At 39.8% G+C, this 22,956-nt stretch overlaps 1 protein-coding gene across 1 annotated transcript in view; it reads left to right on the plus strand.

Moving 5' to 3' along the window:
- Positions 1-22,956, plus strand: part of LOC126413123 (ATP-dependent Clp protease ATP-binding subunit clpX-like, mitochondrial) — a 70,708-nt gene that overhangs the window by 40,687 nt on the left and 7,065 nt on the right. The window contains exons 6-8 of the mRNA XM_050083015.1: positions 4,956-5,144; positions 7,550-7,714; positions 13,065-13,165. Coding sequence (XP_049938972.1) covers positions 4,956-5,144; positions 7,550-7,714; positions 13,065-13,165 — 455 coding nt within the window. The remainder of the gene's footprint in view (positions 1-4,955; positions 5,145-7,549; positions 7,715-13,064; positions 13,166-22,956) is intronic.

A 22,956-nucleotide genomic window follows, 5' to 3' on the forward strand; every position in this document is an offset into this window, starting at 1 on the left:
GTTCGCTTGTTGTGATTTAACCCTTATTTTGTGACCAAGTGTGAACTAATTACATTTGTTCCACGTGTGTGTGTGTGTGTGTGTGTGTGTGCGTGTGCGTGTGCGTGTGCGTGTGCGCGCGTATGGATAGCACAGTGTTCACTACTTTTTCCCATGGAATAATACAACAACAGGATACAACTTGGCATTTTTGGTCTGACGCTTTTTACTGTGTGCATATTCTTTGTTATGAGGTTCGTGTCATGTTCATTTAATGGTTTAAGACTTTGTGTGCTTTGACATGTTTCAGTGAAGTGTCTGACTGCCTTGAGTGTTTGTTATATTTTTATGTGACATTCAGTGATCCAGATTCCTTTCGATATTTCAGTACATATTGAGACATTTGTTCTTGGACATTTTCATCGCTTTATTCGTATCGTAGGATTCATTAATAGATCCAAAAAGAAACGGTACCTCCAAACATTTAAAGAATCACATTCTGTTGATTTTCCATGCATACTAAAATCAAGAAAGGGAGAAAAAGTTGCCTCTTTCGCGGTATCTGGATGTGATATTAATATTGCACCAAATGGAAGGAAAATAACAGGAAAATCAACACCTTTTTAGCCAAGTCTGGAAACATTGACAGTGATGTGATTAGGGCCGAGTGGCTGTTTACTTCTTTTTGGTGGAGAACAATGTGCCCTTAAATGTGGCTGATCATGCTGGTGATTTATTTAAGATGATGTTCCCCACATCAGAGGTTGCAAAGAAATATAATTGCGGTCACACAAAAATGGCAAAAAATATATCATCTGAAGTTGTTAAGAGTCTTCAGGTCAGACCATTTTCTTTGGCAATGGATGGAAGGAACAGTAAAAATGCCAAGTTGTATCCTGTTGTTGTATTATTCCATGGGAAAAAGTAGCGAACACTGTGCTATCCACAACAACGTTAGATGGGGGCTCAACAGGATGAAACATAGGTAACCTGATGTTATTGCATCTGAATTCTCATAACATACAAATTGAATACTGTGTGGCTTTCTGCTCCGACAATGCTCCTGTTGTGATAAGATGCAAAAGTGGGTTTTCAGCAGTTCTGAAAGTAGTTCAACCAGGTATTGCCATCATAGACTGCATTTGCCACTTCATTAATCTAGCAGCTGAAAAAGTTGCTGGAAGGTTACCACTTAAAGTGGATGAGACCCATGTTGATATATTTTATTTCTTAGAGAGGAGTGTGAAAAGAAGAGAACACCTTCAGAAATTACAGAACTTGCACCATAAAGGTGCAAAGAAAGTTCTGAAGCATGTATGTACTAAGTGGTTATCTTTTTAGGCGGGTGTTTGGATAGACTACTGGACCTGTGGGATCCACTTCTTTTCTTTCTTCAAGGAGGAATTAATATTGTGTGTCCAAAACATTTCCGCTAGCTTGACATCTTTCAGAGTACCTAGAATTGAACAAAGTGGATCCAAAGAGTATCAGAAGGAGAGAATTCTTGATTCTGCTACTGCACGTGCCCCTAAAAGAATAGTATATTCTTCCAAACATGACAAACCCATCCTAAAAAGTAAGACTTCTTGTACGACATATGAGGAAAAATTGCTTATGTTCCTGTCCTCAAACTTGAACAAGGCCTTTTGCACTTTCCTTCATGTGACTATTTCTGTATTTGACAAATTGAATATTGTCCTTCAGACTTCTTCCTGATAAGTTCACTTTTTATTAGAGCTGGTAATGGACTCGCTAAAGCAGCTGTTCAGCAAGTCTGTTAAGCACAAAATTGTCAAAAGCTCCTCATTGCTTGAAGTTGTTTACAACTTGATTCAAAATCAAAGAAGTGATGATGAGCTAGTTATTTTCATTCAGACTTTGAACATAGTGAATGATCTCAGGTTATACAAAATGGAAGATCCACAGTTTTCTTCCACTCATTTTTTCTTGGAAAAGTTTCCCCTTGTGTTATCAAGGAGGTGAATGAAACTACAGATGAGATGGTGAATGAGATTCAGAGGCAGTTCACAACTCTTCAGGTAGATGACACTTTGGCTTCAAATGAAGATGCTGCAAATGATTCCAGTTTGGTCATAAATATCAAGAATTCGTGGAGCTGATGGGCTCCGTAAATATAACTGAATTTTTAGAGCAATGCTCTCTATTTGCATCATACCCCATAGTAATGCAGAAAGTGAACATGTTTTCAGCCTTGTGAAGAAAAATAGAGCAGAGATCAGATTGTTCATGTCCAATGAATCTCTGGACTCAATTTCTATTTTGAAGACAAGGAGTTCTGGTCCCTGTTATGGCAAAACATTTTCTCAAGATTTTTTGCAGGAAGCTAAAAAGGCTGCAACTACGACTTGAAAGTTGAACTAGCATGTGATTTGCAGTGTTTATTATATTATTTCTAGCCTGCATTATGTTAAACAAGTTTTATTGTGCAAGGCCTTTTTCAAGTATCGCATATCTACGTAATTTCTCAAGAAAGTTCTGTTATGTATGCTACAAACCAATATTCATCATAGCTGCTGCTGTTTAACATGGATTTCTTCTTGATTGTTATGTTCATCTACGAGTCATTGGCCTATGATGTAAGTAGATGTGATTTCATTGAAGTATCCTGTTTAAAGCATGAAGTATTGTATTTTGTAGCACAGAAGTATTATTATTTTCGTCAAGCCAGGGCAAGTCAAAAATCATTAGATTTTTTGTCACACGTGAGTTTTACAGATAGCCCTTTTCAAAAGTTGGCAAAGTATGTACTATCCTGATTGATTTGGCATCAGCCAAAACACTAGAGTCCAGTGATTTTTTGTATTATCTACCGGTACCATGGTGGCTTTTTAGAAATGCAAAAAAATATCAAATATTTTCAATTCAGACAGTTATTTGTTAACACTGCGTTTCAGATGTTACGAAGTCATTACAAACATAGGTTTGAACTTCATTCACCATTCATTTGGTGAATGAAGCTCAGCTCTGCACTAATTTACAAGATGTTTCTAACTGGAATGAATGGTCAGGTGGCTGTTGTAATGGATGTTATTGCATAGCTTAGTGGATGGATTGAAAATGAGCTCAGGAGTGAAACTAATCGTGAAGCAATAAAGGAAATTAATATTGCAACTTTGACAGTTCTCTGCAATAATCTGCACAATAATTCATAACACAATTTGATAATGTCTTCAGGATTGTTGCAAAATCATGAATTAGACGTTGGAAAGGAAATTGAAAGTCACTAGATATTTGAGCAAACTGTCAGAATACCTTTCATCCATTCCTATAATTTTTCAGAATATGAAGACTTGGGTATGTAAATTCTGGTTAACACTTACGTTCTTGTTATCTAAGTTTTTAACTTTTCCAGCAGATAGGCCACTAATAGTGGTCTCTGAAGTCAGTAAAGTTACATAAATTGTGAATAGTCCATAGAGTGAATTGTTAAATTTATAATTCTTCAGTCCACTCCACTAATTACTATACTCCATACAACAAGAGAAGATCCCAGACATCTGAAAGTTACGTTGCCAGCATACAAGCATGAAGTACTAACTGAAAATCCATAAAACCATAATGATCTGGAAATGCAGCAACATTGAGGTCATAGTACGAGATCTGTTCAAAAAATTCCAGAACTTCATCCACAAAATTATTCTGCGCTTACCTTTTACTACTTATGCATAGTCTCCTTTGAAATACTCTTTCACAATTGGTACATCACTCCCAATGCCGTTTCTTCTGGAAGCTGTCTTGTTATATCTTTTGCTGGATCGCACAGAGCGCTGTCTGCGAATTTTCTTTTATCTCGTCCGTTATTGCAAATCTTCGTCCTTTCATTGGGGATTTCAACCTTTGGAATAAAAAGAAGTTTGCAGGGGCCAGGTCTGGAGGGTATGGAGGATGAGACAGCACAGTGACTTAGTTTTTTGTGCAATAGTCACGCACCAACAGGGATGAATGATGTCTTGACTCATGAGCCATAAGAAAATTTTGTGGCAACATGGTGCATTCGAAGATGCTGTGTCAGGATGTCACGGCATTATCCAGCTGAAATGTTGCATTCTTCTGCAATCTCTGTCTGTCAGTCAGTCAGTAAATCTGTCTTCAATTGGTATGCGCAATTTTGTTTCCTGACATGAGCGTCATCGGTAGATGTTGAAGGGTGTCCTGAATGAGGACCATCTTTCAGTACCATCTGGACATTTTTAATCTGTGTGAACCTTTTGTAACATTGAGTACGGCTGAAGCACTCGTGGCTTCCTGCATCATTTGGTGTGTGTCTGTAAAGATTTTATGGAGTTTCACGCAAAATTTAATGCAGATGTGTTGCCCCTCTAACTCTGCCATCTTGAAACTGCAAACTGAGGAACTCAATGTTCTACTCAATATAGCATTGAATAATAACTAACAGATATACAACAATGAAACTTCCGTCAGTTACACATTAAACACAGGCGCGTGCAGGAATGCTAACCGCATTTCCCACCAACACACTATTGGCGCAAAAATATGAATGTTTCAGAATTTTTTGAACAGACCTCGTACATTTGTGAAGCAGCCCTACCAAGCCGATTTTAACTGGCATGGATCTTCCGTGTTTGAATGGAGTGTAGTAAGTTTGATTCTGTCTCATCCCTTGCTTATGCATTAGCTTGAAGATGCATTTCTTGGCTCATTTTTCATGGGTGGTACTTGAGAAAGTGTTAGACTTGAAGGGAAAGGACATTGTACAGATGGTGCCAGCCATCAGGAATGCAACAGTTAACTTGATCTTACATAGTTTTTAAGCACTACTTCCACCTTTTTACAAATTATTGTCTATGAAAAAGTGAATGATTTAGTCTGATTGCATTTGATCCCAGTGTTGTTACTTCAAATTAAAAATATGGAACATTGTTGACAAAAATATGTATTGTAGCACTGCTAGCGACTAATTGATCATTATATTGATTTTTTATTTTTATTTTCAGATTTAATGCATATCTCTGGCATTGGACACACCTCATCATTTGGTGTGGGCTTTCAGCAGCCAATGTCTCCTGACCCTGTGTCTCGAAGACCCTCCTCAATGGCTGTAGGAAGTGAGATTCTAGATTGCACCACTCATGAATTACGTCTGGAGAAAAGCAATATCTTATTGTTAGGTCCTACTGGATCAGGTTAGAGCACTTCAGTATTTAAATTTTAAAAATAATGCATCCCAGTCCCCTCCATTTCAGGTAGGCTGGAGTCAGTGTTTTGTGTTTTTCATATTTGATGTGGAAGGAGAGTATGCCAGTCAAAATCACCTTGAAATATTCAGTTTATGCACGGGTTTAGTCTCTTAAGCTGTTAATCTCTATTAATTTTGGAGCTGTGGACCATACTGAAATTAGGTTTTCAGCAAAGGCAAGTACACTTCCATACTGACCGTGAGAGGCTGCAGCACATTCTCTGCCTGTTTTGTGAGAAGTCATACTTCAAACTTAAACAGGCATAAAATCACTGTTCTCTTTATTTTGAAGCCTGTTATGTGTTTTAAAAAAGTACATAGTTCAATTTTTGTTGAAAACCTTGCATGGTATCTTCATTGACGTCAGAAGTATTTGAAGCTATTGGATTTCATGCCACTTCACGTAATTTCGAATTCAGGTTTTACATAATAGTTGTTTTTTGTGCTCTGTCTAAAAAAGGACTGCATGAAATGACATGGTTGCACATAAATTGAACATAAGAATTTAAGAAACATTTTAGAGGATAAGGAGTGGACAGTGGGGGTGGTGGTAATGGCAGGCAAGTGGAAAAATGGTAGAACACTAGAAAATTAATATGTCAGATAATTAAAACCTAGTGTAAGTGCTCTGTACACATCATTAATTAATGAAACCAGATCTGCTAGGTACATGAGGTTGAGATCTCAGAATTATTTAATTTCTGTTCATGTTAAACCATGTGTCAGATTTCAGAAAACAGGTTGATTTGCTGACATGTTATGCAAAAATGTGTTAATATTTCTATAAGGTTCATTTGGTTTGTGTTATTAGTTTGGTAATCAGACAATAGGTCTTAACGCAATGAGTATTAGTGTGCTCCTATATCTCAACATAGCACTATATTCAAAGACCATGATACTGATCTTTTCCAACCTTTCGAGTTTTTTTGGATTTTTCAAATGTTCTGACTGATATGTAAAGTAAAGTAAACACCACTTACACATTAGGCTGTAGGCCTGTTCTGACTGGCAGACTGCTGCCTGCAAGCCAGTATGAGCAGAGATCTACGATCGTGGGACACGTGATCAGCATGCCGCCAATCCCTCCAGTCGCTATTGCCAGTAGATGAATCCAGGTGATGCCGTTGCTTCTTTATTCAAGCTGCTGCTCATTTGGCCTCATAGAGTCTAAGTGTACCCCATACCAGACCTCCCTACCTCAGAAAAATATCTGAGGAGGTACTGGGAATCCTTCTTGAAGGCAGCCACACTAACCATTTAGCTACGTGTATGGTCTGACTGATACATATTTCTGCAAACCACAGTAGTGGTAGTTGTTTCTTTATATGACAGTTAATTCCTCTTGTGTTGCATTCCCAATTGGAGTGTGTAGAAATGACTGCATGTATTTGCAGCCTACACACATTCATTGAAGCCCATTTCAAGCGGCTAAAACAAATACGTTGCATATCAGGAGAAGAACTGGACATAAAATTTGAAGACCCAGTTTTCTAAGTGGAGTTCAGAATAATATATCACTGCTATCCACATACATATTGTGTTACGAACATGGCAGTGATGTTGGAGAATGATTGACTACTGTCATGTAAAATGGTTGTTTCTCTTGCATGCAGTTCAGATGGAACTGGATGGTAGGAGTAATAATACTTGTGCAGTATGTACACCATTAGTGGATAAACTTTTCTGAACATTATTACAAAAGAAACGACAAGATTTTTTAAAAAAATATCTCTGTATTTAATTGTAATTATACATCACTGAGAGGTGTAATAGTCATGGCATTGAAATCATTTTCAAGGGTAGAGGAATTCAAAGTATTTTCTGCCAATGGTCTTACATGATTTCTACAAATCCTTTAGATGATTATTGAGATGGTTTGTGCAGCAAGACTATGGCAGGTGTTTTCTTTCCAACTGAGCATATGTTGGTTGCTGTACAGTCTATGAGCTTGACCACAGCCGAAGGGCGTGACTCCACTACAATTACCTTCTCCTCTTCTGAGTATGGCATAAAATCTGATTTTGTTGTATCATAGATTGTCTGAAGTAAAGATGCACATGTGAAAACCCTACTTGGTCTTAATCTATAGTTTAAATGCTTCAGATATTTTATTTGATGTGATAAACTTGGATAATTCTTATTCGAAATTATATTTTGAATTTTAATCTATCTTTCAAGTAGATTGCTGTGAAAACTGATTCTCTCTGTGTGTGTGTGTGTGTGTGTGTGTGTGTGTGTGTGTGTGTGTGTGTGACAGCACCCAGTTTTGTGAGAGACTGGGAGGAGTTTTACATTGTATGACACATTATGGAGATGAAATATTAACTGTGGGATTGTTGTTTCTCCATGTAGGAAAGACTTTGTTGGCTCAGACAATTGCCCAGTGTCTTGATGTGCCATTTGCTATATGTGACTGCACTACACTAACACAAGCGGGATATGTTGGTGAAGACATTGAGAGTGTTATTGCAAAACTTTTACAAGATGCCAACTATAGTATTGAACATGCTCAAATGGGTAATGTATCAAAAATTATATATGCAGTTCTACTTTTTTAACTTGTCTACTGTTAGTATGAATAATGTCAATCAGGAAGTTGCTAGTATTTGATCTAGAATATTCTTCCACACATTGGTTTAAGCTATTCATCAAATTTTAGACACTAAATACAGTATGAAATTTGTTTTCATAGTCAGTGACATGCAGAGTGGTTCTTGTGTAAAGGGTGCCCACAATTTTGGTGCTCGTTTTGAGCAGCTTGTAAACACACCTTTGACATGTGTGGCACTCTCATTTTTGCACAGTATCTTGTATGATGTAGGTAGTGGCTTAGTAACCTGCACGATTTGCAGATAGATGAGACATAAGTGTGATGTGCACAATATCCCACACATCCAGTGAAGGCACCTGTTTTGGGAATATGGCATATACACTTGGCTGGTCACATGAGCTTACATAGTGGGCCAGATATAAGGCTGCCTCGTGACCATCTCTCCATCAGTTGCTGTTATCAGATTCATATCTACCTGTTGACTCCTAAACACCACGACTGTTTTCTGTGTGCTTACTGCTGAAAATTGTGAACTAGTAGTTCCCACCTCTTTGTGCCTGTATGAAACTTAGAATACTAAAAACATGTTGTCTGTTTAAGTCATTCCTGGACTTCATTCTTGTACTCGGGAAAGAACTCGTAATAGTTTCTATTTGTAACTCCTAAGAGTATTTTGCCAAAAACTATTCCTGTGTAGTTCACATACTAATTGATAGTTTACGTTGTTGGAAAAATTATTTACGTTCAGTAAATGTTGTGACTCGAAGTGAAGGTTAAAACATTATTTGAACATAAATATCCTCTGTAACAACTATGTAATTTGTCAATTAGTACATGAGCCAAACAGTGATATTTATTGGCAAAATATTCATCAGACCCACAGATAGAAATTATTAAGAGTTTGCTCTAGAGTAAGAGAATGAAATCCAAACACGACTTAGTTGGACAACATGCATTTCATAATCAAAGTTTCATATATGCAAGAAGTGACAGAAACCATAAGTTTATATTTGTGGCAAAATAAGTACACAGTAAACAGTTATGAGAGTGCAGAGTTCACAGGTAGACGTGAGTCAGATAATAGCAACTAAAGGAAAAACCAGCCACCAGGCTCACGTGACCGGCCAGGAATATATGCATTGTTTATGCCACAGGTCCCCTCAAGGCTGTGTATGACATTACACACACTGATATGTCTGTATTGTCCATCTGCAAATCAGACAGGAGTAGTAAAAATAGTTTATTTTGAAATTTGGAAATGTGTGTTATCCCATAGTAAGTGGGATTTACAGGCTGTCTTTGTAGCTTGTTGTGAGTGCGAGACTTGAGCTGTGCGAGACTTGAGCTGTGTGAGGTAACGAAAAGATGAATTTGATTTATGGTTGATTCTCCAAATCTAAAAACAAAGATGATGTGGCTTACCAAATGAAAGTGCTGGCAGGTCGATAGACACACAAACTAACACAAACATACACACAAAATTCAAGCTTTCGCAACCAACGGTTGCTTCATCAGGAAAGAGGGAAGGAGAGGGAAATACGAAAGGATGTGGGTTTTAAGGGAGAGGGTAGGATGGGTGGGTTTTAAGGGAGAGGGTAATGAGTCATTCCAATCCCAGGAGCGGAAAGACTTACCTTAGTGAGGAAAAAAGGACAGGTATACACTCACGCGCACACACACACATATCCATCCGCACATATACAGACACAAGCAGACATTTGTAAAGGCAAAGAGTTCAGGCAGAGATGTCAGTCGAGGCGGAAGTACAGAGGCAAAGATGTTGTTGAAAGACAGGTGAGGTATGAGCGGCAGCAACTTGAAATTAGCGGAAGTTGAGGCCTGGCGGATGATGAGAGGAGAGGATATACTGAAGGGCAAGTTCCCATCTCCACAATTCTGACAGGTTGGTGTTAGTGGGAAGTATCCAGATAACCCGGACAGTGTAACACTGTGCCAAGATGTGCTGGCCATGCACCAAGGCATGTTTAGCCACAGGGTGATCCTCACTACCAACAAACACTGTCTGCCTGTGTCCATTCATGCGAGTGGACAGTTTGTTGCTGGTCATTCCCACATAGAAAGCTTCACAGTGTAGGCAGGTCAGTTGGTAAATCACGTGGGTGCTTTCACACGCGGCTCTGCCTTTGATCTTGTACACCTTCCGGGTTACAGGACTGGAGTAGGTGGTGGTGGGAGGATGCATGGGACAGGTTTTACACCGGGGGCGGTTACAAGGGTAGGAGCCAGAGGGTAGGGAAGGTGGTTTGGGGATTTCATAGGGATGAACTAAGAGGTTACGAAGGTTAGGTGGATGGCGGAAAGACACTCTTGGTGGAGTTGGGAGGATTTCATGAAGGATGGATCTCATTTCAATTGAAATGACTCCTTACCCTCTCCCTTAAAACCCACATCCTTTCGTCTTTCCCTCTCCTTCCCTCTTTCCTGATGAAGCAGCCGTTGGTTGCGAAAGCTTGAATTTTGTGTGTATGTTTGTGTTTGTTTGTGTGTCTATTGACTGCTTTTGTTTGGTAAGACTTTAAATATGTCTGCCTGTGTCTGTATGTGTGGATGGATATGTGTGTGTGTGCGCGAGTGTATACCTGTCCTTTTTTCCCCCTAAGGTAAGTCTTTCCGCTCCCGGGATTGGAATGACTCCTTACCCTCTCCCTTAAAACCCACATCCTTTCATCTTTCCCTCTCCTTCCCTCTTTCCTGATGAGGCAACCGTTGGTTGCGAAAGCTAGAATTTTGTGTGTATGTTTGTGTTTGTTTGTGTGTCTATCGACCTGCCAGCGCTTTCGTTCGGTAAGTCACCTCATCTTTATTTTTGTATGTAATTTTTCCCACGTGGAATGTTTCCCTCTATTATATTTATATATTTCTTGTATTATTTTATTAAAAGACCAGTTATGTATATATGTAAAGCTTGCCAGAGTAGTTTTCTTGGGACAGTATCGTGTTTTTTCGAAGTCTGTGAAAGTTAATCCTATGTTTTTTTTTATTTTTTTTCCCTATGTTTCTCTAAGATCTGTTGTAATGTGGAAATATGCTCTTATGTGTGATCTACTGTCTGCGAAGCCACCTTGCTCTTTCTGGGTTTTAAAATTTATTTCCAGCTTTTTAAAATTATTTACCCAAAAATTCTCATTAAACTGTTTATAACACAAAAACCTTGATTTTTTTTGAGCAGCTTTTGTGATTATTTTTCTTAAATATGGTATTAATATATCCCAGCTTCATTTCCTTGGGTACTGAATCACCATGTAACATTTTATTGAATAACTGTGTTATTAGTTTCACAATTTTGTCACCACGATATTTTAAGAACTCCAGGTTGATACTGTGTGGTCCAGGTGATTTATCCTTCTTCCCTGCTCTTAGAACCTTACTCGCCCACTTTGGATCTCCTCTTCCTGTTCCTTTCCTTCCACTGTTCCTTCCTCCAGATATTATTCTCCACCCTCATTTAATAATTTCTGGAAATATTCTTCTCACTCCTTTTGTGTTACCAGTTGAAGATAAGTTTTGGCTTTTGTCGAGACCTTTTTATACTGACTACGCTTCATTCACACTCCCAAATCCTAGTTTATTATTGAAGTTGGCCCGTGTCCTTACCCGTGCTTCATTCTTTGCTATCCTTATTGTTTTCATTTTTGCCGGCCGCGGTGGTCTAGCGGTTCTAGGCGCTCAGTCCAGAACCGCGCGACTGCTACGGTTGCAAGTTTGAATCCTGCCTCGGGCATGGATGTGCGTGATGTCCTTAGGTTAGTTAGGTTTAAGTAGTTCTAAGTTCTAGGGGACTGATGACCACAGATGTTAAGTCCCATAGTGCTCAGAGCCATTTTTGTTTTCATTTCATTCTTCTTTTCCTCTTAGATTGTTCTTGTTGCTTATGATTTATCATTCAACCACTGGTTAAATGCATTCCTCTTTTCTTTAATTACCACCTCTGTTTCCTCTGACCACCATTCTGCTGTACAGGTGTGGTTGTTTCCCCTTATGCCCAGCATATCTGTTGCTGTATTTGTGACATTGGTTTTTATGTATTCGTATATTTCCTCTGTGGTCCTTCACATGATTCTTCAAATGTCTTTTCCATTCTAGCAGCAAAGAATGGTCGTATACTTTCATCTTGTAGGCTGTCAGTATTGAATTGTAGATTTTGAGCTTTCTTGGCACAGCTCATTTTAGTGTTGTTAGTATCATTCTTTGCATTGTCCCTTGGCCAAAAATTCTTTGTTTTTACTACATAATGGTCTGATTCACTCTGGGCTCCTCTAGAAGATTTAACATCTGCTTCCTTGAAATTACGTGTGTGCCTAATGATAATATAATCTATTATAGAATGTGAAGTACTCTAGTGTTCTGTTTCAAAGTATATGAATATCTGTGTTTAAAAAATGTGTTGCTAATTTTCAGATCAAACTGTTCTCAAATTTCAGTCAGTCATTCTCCATTGTCATTATATTGTCTCTCCATGTTTCCCCACTATCGTATGCAATTCTCTAATTCCTACTCTTCCACTCATATCCCCCATTATAATCAGTTCCTTCCTCCTTGGGACTTTTTCTATAGACTCTGTAAGGATTGTCCAGAAAGTATCTTTCTCCTGGTATCGTGTGTCATTCGTGGGTGCATATACACCAATAATTACAACTTCCCTGGCAGGTGGTCATTTCCACCATAGTAATATGTTCATTAATAAATTCTCAATTTGAGATTGTCTTTTTCCATGTTCTCTTTATTATAATTGTGACTTCTGCTTGGCTCTTACTGCTTTGGACACTCCACTCCAAATATGTACATAATTACAATGTTCTTTACTTCCTTTGCCTTTCGTCTTGGTGTCAGAGAGTACATCCATTTTGAATCTGCCATTTTGCGAAGATAACTTGCACATTCCAGCATCCAAATGTCGTTTTCCTTTTTTCTTCGCCAGTTCATTGTCCAAGAGTCCAGTTTTTCAGAAGCATATTATTAGTTTTTTTAACATTTTAATTTTTTCATGTGAGTGAAGAGCTGGCCCACTGCACAACCCCCAACCTGGGGGACCAGGTAATTTATTCCCAAGGTTTTCTTCCTTTAGCCTTTGATAAGCCAGTATCGCACTACAAGGTAGCAGCCACTAGTTTTGGACTGCCGGGTATTTTATTTCCCTGGTACCCACCATATCTAGTGAGTATTCTCCTATAAGCCACCTGGGGTGGTGTCCGATGGGAGACCAGCAAAGCCACATGATGATGATGATGATGATGATGATGATGATGATGTGTAATTTCCTAATTGTAAAATAACTCATATTCTGCTTTATTATAGGCATTGTGTTTCTTGATGAAGTGGATAAGATAGGGGCAGTTCCTGGAATACATCAGTTGAGAGATGTTGGTGGAGAAGGTGTTCAGCAGGGAATGCTCAAGGTGAGCTAATAGGACATTCACTTGTCTAACTGATATCATGGTAATTTTTAAACAGTAGTTGCTATTATGGAATTAATCTGTTATTGAAGAGATGTTAACTGATACTGTATGCAATATGGTGTACATCTGGCTATTCCCTGTGTATTCAGCATTTGAATGAAAACTGGCTTAGAAGTAAGGTGATACAGGTGTAAGAAACAAAGTTTAGACAATGGTGGCAAATACACCACCAATGCTAGCATTAAATAACAAATGAGAAAAAGTACTATTATTAAATATTGTTTAAAATGTAATATTGTGATGATGTTGCTTTACTGTTTTTACAGCTGGAAAGATTCAGAGAAAATATTGTTCAACATTATGTGTTGGCTATTGGATATCAACTCAGAATCCAATAATTACTGAATGATTTAGTACTGAACACATACAGTTCAGAAACTAGTAATGGAATTCTCATTTACTTGAATGCATTTTTAACTCCAAAGAGAGGAGGAGAGCAATTCAGAAAGTTCAGATAGTATCAGTTGAGATATTAGGAACTCTGAAGCTGTCAGTAATATGACTCTAAAATGGAGCACTTCTAGTATTTATCTCTTCTACTTATTGCTTTTCAATGCAAAAAGTCGTGAGGAACATGTGGTTATGAAAGAATTTTAACTGAAATGACTTGCAGAAACGTAATTGATTTGGAAATATGTGACCTAAAGAATGGAGCATTGTCCCTGATGTGGAAAATATAATGAGAATTGTTATAGAACCTATCTGTATCAAAACTAATTGTGACTAACCCCAGTTTATTCAAAAAATTGAGATATATTACTGAATGCTCCCCAGATTAATGCAAGCAATCTTTACAAATTACCAGTCCAACCATAGTCCAGTCTGTCCAGTTACTAACATGATCCAAAGAGTAAACACCTGTAAACTAATTCCATAGCAAGAACCAAACCAGGAGACAACTGGTGCATATTTCCATTGCGCTGATGCTGCCATTAATAATAACTGACACAGACCAGCACTGGACCAGCTTACATGTGGCATTCTGGTAAGTGTGGACCCATCAGTGTGTGCTCCTGGTGACAAGTGGCACCTGGTACCACTGTGGCTAGCAGTAATGTTGGTACAGCTTGTAGGTTTCCATAGGAGAAGTGGCAGGTGCATGCGGTTGGGCGGGGTTGCTTTTGGGAGGGCCGGCAGATTGGTGTCCTTGGGCATTAACTATGGAGGGCTGAGGCAAAACAATGCTCATTGTGAGACACCATGAGATCTAGAATCCACCAGGGTCAGAGAAGAATGTGGCTGCTGGACAAAATGGTGGAGACAGTTGATTTTGATGGCACCGCAGATAGCTGTGGACAGGTACCAAGGTATACATCAAGAACCTAAGGTGGGCGGAGATCATCTAGAGAGGGTAGCACATGAACTCACACACTCACAAAGGGCTGCTCCCTGGAAAGGAGAGGCATCAGAGATGACATGCGCAGGTGGCAGACGTAGCATGTCCAAGAGGGTGCAATAAGGACAGCTATGAAGCTGCTCTGCTGGGCTGCAGCCTTTATTCAGGCTGGCCCTGTTGTCAGAGGCCTACAGAATGAGTTAGCAGTGTTGGACATCATTTCCTTATGAAGCTAGCTCATGAAAGTTTGTACGAAGCGTTCTGCATGACTGTTGGAAGCCAGATAAAGAGCGTGATACTAAGGTGTTTAATTCTGATACAGACACAGAAGTGTTCGAAATCTGAGGTGAATGCAGTCGTGGTATCAGTGTGGGGGTCGGTTCATGGCAAAGATTTTTCTGAGGTCATGATGATGATGATGATGATGATGATGATGATGATGATGATGGCAGAAGTGACTTGGGACAAGCAGAACAAAAAATGAAGTGAGAAAAGGAGTCAGTAATATCAAACCTCATGGAGCCCTAAATGACCCTGTGACATCTAAGTGAATATGCTCTGCAGCTTCAGACCAGGGAGAGTGTTCCTGTGGCCTGACAGGTGGAACATTGGTGAACAAGGTCTGAGATCTTTGAGCCAATGTTGTGCCAGAACACATGTTGTCACATCAAACTTTTTATCTGGGATATACCCCAGTGGGCAGTGTGCAGAAGGTTCAGCACTTGCACTCGAAGACAGAAGAACCAGGACGTGGCAGTAGTCCTCATCTGAGATCCCCAACAGAACCCCTAGGTTTGTGTGTAGTTAATATCGTTGTGGCCATTAAGGGCAAAAACCAGGGCCAAGAAGTGTGTCTGACAACTTGTGTTATAAAAAGTGAGTGAGACCTCTTAACATTGGGTCATTGCAGGGGGAGGCCATGGCTTCACATATTAAGGGAAAAGCTGAAATGACGAAATTCTGGTCTGAATGAAGCTGAAAATATTCCATTTTGTGTTGGTCAGAAATTGAACTGAGTCCCATGGGAAATTGGGAAACAGTGTCCACATTAGCATGTAACATTGCTACCCAGTAGTGGATAGGATAGTGAAAATTAAAGTGCCTAGCACTGTAGTCAGTGGGTGGTTCTGTCTACCAAGTTATGCTTAAGACGAATATGGTGAGCAGTGATTAACAGTCCATGTTGGAATAAAATTTCTGTCCATAAAGAAACAATTTAGATTTCTGGACTGTGTAGGTGACAATGAAGACACCCCATTCCGTTTGAATGTAGTGTTGCTGGGAGGTGAATAGGGTATTAGAAGCATATGCAGTAAGGCTGGCAGTGGTATTGGGTTATTAGTGGGGCAGGACTCCACATGTCCCCATGTGGGAGGGGTACACTGATTGCTACGACCAGCACAATGACCATACGAACTCCACTTCCTGCCATGATATGTTGTTCAGTGGATAAGAAAGATCAGCTATGTTTGCACTGAAGTGGCCAAAATAGTTGAATTTGCCCTGAAACGCTTGTTCGTCTTGTACATTCATGGCTGGCTACAATTTGTTGATCACTGCTACATGATCTTTCATTAGTGGAGTCCACCAGCTTGGGATCAGAATCACCAAATATGGGAAGGTTGCTGGTATGAGGGACCACTTGCGCAGGTTGTGTTAGAGTCCTTTTCCTGCCAACCTGTGGAACAAGTGCCATTGGGAATGAATATTGTTGATTGAGGAGCAACCCATTGATTTTTGAGGAATAGGCATTAATACATCTTCATAAGTGAGTTGAGTCTATCCAGCTCTGTTTTGATGGCATCCTTTAGAGCCAATGGCAGCAGACGAGATTTGATGAAGCATAGGGTAGCCGTCACCCTAAAAGTGATGTGAACTCCCAAATCAATTGTCTTCCGTAACTCAGATGAGAAGATTTGAGCATGTCTGTTACAGATAATTTTAAGGGTGACACAAGGTTTGTTGGTTGCATGGCGTGTATTGTTTTGTGATCCGATCAACCAAAAAGTGGATAGAATCTACCCGAAAAATGTTGTCCACATGTCAGCTAATGTAAGAAAATTTATTGGAGATGTAACTCAGTTGCAACTGAGTAAAACTGATAGTTTTCATAGCAAGAGCAAATGATGGTGTCCAGAGGCCATGCTTGCAAGTGACTGACCCTAAATTTAAGTGAGTAGGTTTATCAGGAACACAGAAGTTCCAGGGTCAAGGAGTAACTTCACTAAGTGTTTGCCAATGAACACATCTAAGTCTTGATCCACTTTACATGGTTGGAGTTCACAGTCTACAATTTTTTAAAGGACATCATATTCACCATTGACTTCAGAAGTTATTTGTTTCACAATTGCAGTTTCAGCCTTTGAGTTGTTTTCATGTGATACTGGAAAGGCTAAAAAGAATACGATAATGAAGCACAGCATGTATATACAGGACTGCAGAAACATGTTTTGTACACAGTAGTAATTACAAAAATGGTGAAATTAATATGTCAATTACATTTTACTTCTGCACATGTCTGACATAAAATCCTCCTACATATACAGGGTGTTACAAAAAGGTACGGCCAAACTTTCAGGAAACATTCCTCACACACACAAAGAAAGAAAATATGTTATGTGGACATGTATCCAGAAAAGCTTACTTTCCATGTTAGAGCTCATTTTATTACTTCTCTTCAAATCACATTAATCATGGAATGGAAACACACAACAACAGAACGTACGAGCGTGACTTCAAACACTTTCTTACAGGAAATGTTCAAAATGACCTCCGTTAGCGAGGATACATGCATCCACACTCTGTCGCATGGAATCCCTGATGTGCTGATGCAGCCCTGGACAATGGCGTATTGTATCACAGCCGTCCACAATACAAGCACGAAGAGTATCTGCATTTGGTACTGGGGTTGCGTAGACAAGAGCTTTCAAATGCCCCCATAAATGCAAGTCAAGAGGGTTGAGGTCAGGAGAGCGTGGTGGCCATGGAATTGGTCTGCCTCTACCAATCCATTGGTCACCGAATCTGTTGTTGAGAAGTGTACGAACACTTCGACTGAAATGTGCAGGAGCTCCATCGTGCATGAACCACATGTTGTGTCGTACTTGTAAAGGCACGTGTCCTTGCAGCACAGGTAGAGTATCCCGTATGAAATCATGATAACGTGCTCCATTGAGTGTAGGTGGAAGAACATGGGGCCCAATCAAGACATCACCAACAATGCCTGCCCAAACGTTCACAGAAAATCTGTGTTGATGACGTGATTGCACAATTGTGTGCGGATTCTCGTCAGCCCACACATGTTGATTGTGAAAATTTACAATTTGATCACGTTGAAATGAAGCCTCATCTGTAAAGAGAACATTTGCACTGAAATGAGGATTGACACGTTGTTGGATGAACCATTCACAGAAGTGTACCCGTGGAGGCCAGTTAGCTGCTGACAGTGCCTGCACACGCTGTACATGGTATGGAAACAACTGGTTCTCCTGTAGCACTCTCCATACAGTGACGTGGTCAACATTACCTTGTACAGCAGCAACTTCTCTGACGCTGACATAAGGGTTATCATCAACTGCACGAAGAATTGCCTTGTCCATTGCAGGTGTCCTCGTCATTCTAGGTCTTCCCCAGTCGTGAGCCATAGGCTGGAATGTTCCGTGCTCCTTAGTACGCTGATCAATTGCTTCGAACGTCTTCCTGTCGGGACACCTTCGTTCTGGAAATCTGTCTCGATACAAACGTACCGCGCCACGGCTATTGCCCTGTGCTAATCCATACATCAAATGGGCATCTGCCAACTCCGCATTTGTAAACATTGCACTGACTGCAAAACCACATTCGTGATGAACACTAACCTGTTGGTGCTACGTACTGATGTGCTTGATGCTAGTACTGTAGAGCAATGAGTCGCATGTCAACACAAGCACCGAAGTCAACATTACCTTCCTTCAATTGGGCCAACTGGCGGTGAATCGAGGAAGTACAGTACATATTGACGAAACTAAAATGAGCTCTAACATGGAAATTAAGCGTTTCCGGACACATGTCCACGTAACATCTTTTCTTTATTTGTGTGTGAGGAATGTTTCCTGAAAGTTTTTTTGTAACACCCTGTATACATGACATCATCAAAAAGAAGCCATTTCACTGTAGAAATACAGTAGCATCTGAAGAGTATGAAGCTCTCTCTGTACATTGTGAAATGATGTAAATTGTGTGAAGTGCCACCAATGTTAACACACTTCACATAAATTGCTACAAATGAATGTCATAATACACCGTTTACATGTGAACTAAGGCCGTTGGTGCTAAAATACATTCACAAGTCTGACCGTCTGTGCACTAGTCAGAGATAGTACATTCCAGTGATAACAATTGTAAGCTTCGTATAACATCTTTTGTACATGTATTGAGAACATACAGTTTCTGTGTGATGATAATAGTCATAAGGGGAAAGGGGACAGGATAGGAAAAGTTATTTGTAACAGTGGTATAAAAATACATATGTTCTGCTCTAAAGGTCTCTTAGTGACTTGGGTAGTCATACAGAACATGGTAGCAGTAATCTTACATATTACTTTGTCGGCATATGCAATGCAACTGATGAAATACATAAAGCCAGTGATACAGCCAACAGGCTATGTTTCTGCAGTTCTGTATACACACTCTGTACTTCATTTTTGTATTCTCTTAGCTTTTGCAGTACCACTCGAAAATGAACCAAAAGCTGAAACTGTAATTGTGAATTTAAATTACTTCTGCTGTCAAAATGGTATTGATGTTTTTAATAAATATGTAAGTACCTTCACTGCACTACATTCTACAAGTCTGAACTTCTGTATGTTTCACTTCCACTGGTTGTGACTTGTTTGTGATGTAACTGCTGAAACATAAATCTTGCAGGTGTCCGTTTTTGCCACACCTGTGGCACATTGCATACCAGTGGCAGCACACTTTGTGTATGTGATAAAGATAGCAATGTTTATGGCTGGACAATGTTGCTGTCACTGATGTAGCCATCACTGCTGGTGTTGTTGATGGGGTTCTCCAGACTGTGGAGAATGTTAGGCCTATGCCGGAGGTGACGTGATGTTTCATATGACCAGTATCAGAGAGATGATTGCCACAGCACTTTTCTGTTGTATTTAGACTCTGCTCTATGTGGACAGTTTCATAAGTGTGAGCTGTTTGAATTTCCTCCTTCACAGAAGGATCAGTCTTCCTCAGTATGTGATTCCTCATTTCTGAGCAGGAGATAAGACCCACTATAACAGTGTAGTTCTGCTCTCACAAACATTCTAAATAGCAGGTTCTAATTAGTCCATGTGTGTAGATGGCCTAAGCTGTGCAAGATTTATTGTGGCCCTGTTTTGTTGCAAAAAGGCAGTCACAGTAGAGATGCAGTGTTGGCGTCCTTGCGACATTGTGGCTATGTTGGGCATGTCACGCAGAGTAGATAAGTATGGCAGTGAGCCTTCAGCTTGCAGTTTGCCAGGTGCAAGATGCTTCAAGGCATGTACTGTGAATCAAGGACTCCTTGGAGATTCGTAGGTGTCAGTTGGATGACACCAGTTAAAGTCCCAGCAGCATGAGATCTAAGTGTGGCACGTAGACCAGTGGCTAGTGGAGGCAGCAGCTAGTTGTAGATGCAACTAGATGACTCAGACTGCTGTGGGACAGTTCTTGGCATAGGCAGTGGTCGAAGACAGATATTGTTAGGTCGGAACAAGCCGTATTTAGCCTTGCTCAGCCAGGTCCTATTATGAAAAAGCAGTAGAGGGGTAAGAGGTGCAGTGTGAAGGAATCTAGCACTCCACTGTGCCAAGCTGGTGGCTTGCGTTATATCATTTCAGCACTTTTATGGGCCACACATCAGAATTATGCATGCAGCAGGCTGCCCAGGGGTTGCAAAGTTCACTAGAAAGGTATTGGTTCAACGTATAAAACTGCATGTGATAAAGAGGCCACAACTGTGAAACAGTCAACTGCTTTATAATGTTTCCAGCAAACTAATTTAGCCATTCTTTCCTTGAGATAAAATGTGGGTTCCTCATTAGATAATATTTATTTGTGCAACTGATTTGATTTTGAAATTTTAATCATAACAGTGTATTGTTTACTTCACTGTTCTGCACTTACCTCCAGTTCCTTTCTCTAGGAGAAAAAGGAATAGATTGAGAAGGGTTGGAAAGAAGGAGTAGATCACTCAGATTATTTATATATATATATATATATATATATATATATAAAAAATAGAGGGAAACATTCCACGTGGGAAAAATATATCTAAAAAGAAAGATGATGAAACTTACCAAACAAAAGCGCTGGCAGGTCGATAGACACACAAACAAACACAAACATACACACAAAATTCTAGCTTTCGCAACCAATGGTTGCCTCGTCAGGAAAGAGGGAAGGAGAAGGAAAGACAAAAGGATATGGGTTTTAAGGGAGAGGGTAAGGAGTCATTCCAATCCCGGGAGCGGAAAGACTTACCTTAGGGGGAAAAAAGGACAGGTATACACTCGCACACACACACATATCCATCCACACATACACAGACACAAGCAGACATTTGTAAAGGCAAAGAGTTTTTTTTTTGCCTTTACAAATGTCTGCTTGTGTCTGTGTATGTGTGGATGGATATGTGTGTGTGTGCGAGTGTATACCTGTCCTTTTTTCCCCCTAAGGTAAGTCTTTCCGCTCCCGGGATTGGAATGACTCCTTACCCTCTCCCTTAAAACCCATATCCTTTTGTCTTTCCTTCTCCTTCCCTCTTTCCTGACGAGGCAACCATTGGTTGTGAAAGCTAGAATTTTGTGTGTATGTTTGTGTTTGTTTGTGTGTCTATCGACCTGCCAGCGGTTATATATATATATATATATATATGATATCAATATAATGGAAGGAAACATTCCACGTGGGAAAAATTATATATAAAAACAAAGATGAGGTGACTTACCGAACAAAAACGCTGGCAGGTCGATAGACACACAAACAAACACAAGCATACACACAAAATTCAAGCTTTCGCAACAAATTGTTGCCTCATCAGGAAAGAGGGAAGGAGAGGGGAAGACGAAAGGAAGTGGGTTTTAAAGGAGAGGGTAAGGAGTCATTCCAATCCCGGGAGCGGAAAGACTTACCTTAGGGGGAAAAAAGGACAGGTATACACTCGCACACACGCACATATCCATCCACACATACAGACACAAGCAGACATATTTGAAATATGTCTGCTTGTGTCTGTATGTGTGGATGGATATGTGCGTGTGTGCGAGTGTATACCTGTCCTTTTTTCCCCCTAAGGTAAGTCTTTCCGCTCCCGGGATTGGAATGACTCCTTACCCTCTCCTTTAAAACCCACTTCCTTTCGTCTTCCCCTCTCCTTCCCTCTTTCCTGATGAGGCAACAATTTGTTGCGAAAGCTTGAATTTTGTGTGTATGTTTGTGTTTGTTTGTGTGTCTATCGACCTGCCAGCACTTTTGTTCGGTAAGTCACCTCATCTTTGTTTTTATATATAATTTTTCCCACGTGGAATGTTTCCTTCCATTATATATATATATATATATATCTAAAAACAAAGATGATGTGACTTACCAAATGAAAGTGCTGGCAGGTCGACAGACACACAAACAAACACAAACATACACACAAAATTCAAGCTTTCGCAACAAACTGTTGCCTCATCAGGAAAGAGGGAAGGAGAGCTCTCCTTCCCTCTTTCCTGATGAGGCAACAGTTTGTTGCGAAAGCTTGAATTTTGTGTGTATGTTTGTGTTTGTTTGTGTGTCTGTCGACCTGCCAGCACTTTCATTTGGTAAGTCACATCATCTTTGTTTTTAGATATATATTTCCTACGTGGAATGTTTCCCTCTATTATAACTATATATATATATATATATATATATATATATATATATATATATATATATATATGGTTATAATAGAGGGAAACATTCCACATAGGAAAAATATATCTAAAAACAAAGATGATGTGACTTACCAAATGAAAGTGCTGGCAGGTCGACAGACACACAAACAAATACAAACATACACACAAAATTCAAGCTTTCGCAACAAACTGTTGCCTCATCAGGAAAGAGGGAAGGAGGGGAAAGACGAAAGGATGTGGGTTTTAAGGGAGAGGGTAAGGAGGCATTCCAATCCCGGGAGCGGAAAGACTTACCTTAGGGGGAAAAAAGGACGGGTATACACTCGCGCGCGCACACACACACACACACATATCCATCCACCAGTTTAACATGAGGTTGAAATCAAAATGAAAGACAAAAATATATGGGGAGAGATAAAGGTGAACTAGAAAGCAAATGGAGATCTGGTATGAAAAAAGGCGAAAAAGTGTTGGTTAAGTTGATCCTGTGGTGAACT

Source organism: Schistocerca serialis, chromosome 7 (assembly GCF_023864345.2).
Source record: "Schistocerca serialis cubense isolate TAMUIC-IGC-003099 chromosome 7, iqSchSeri2.2, whole genome shotgun sequence".
Classification (NCBI taxonomy): domain Eukaryota; kingdom Metazoa; phylum Arthropoda; class Insecta; order Orthoptera; family Acrididae; genus Schistocerca; species Schistocerca serialis.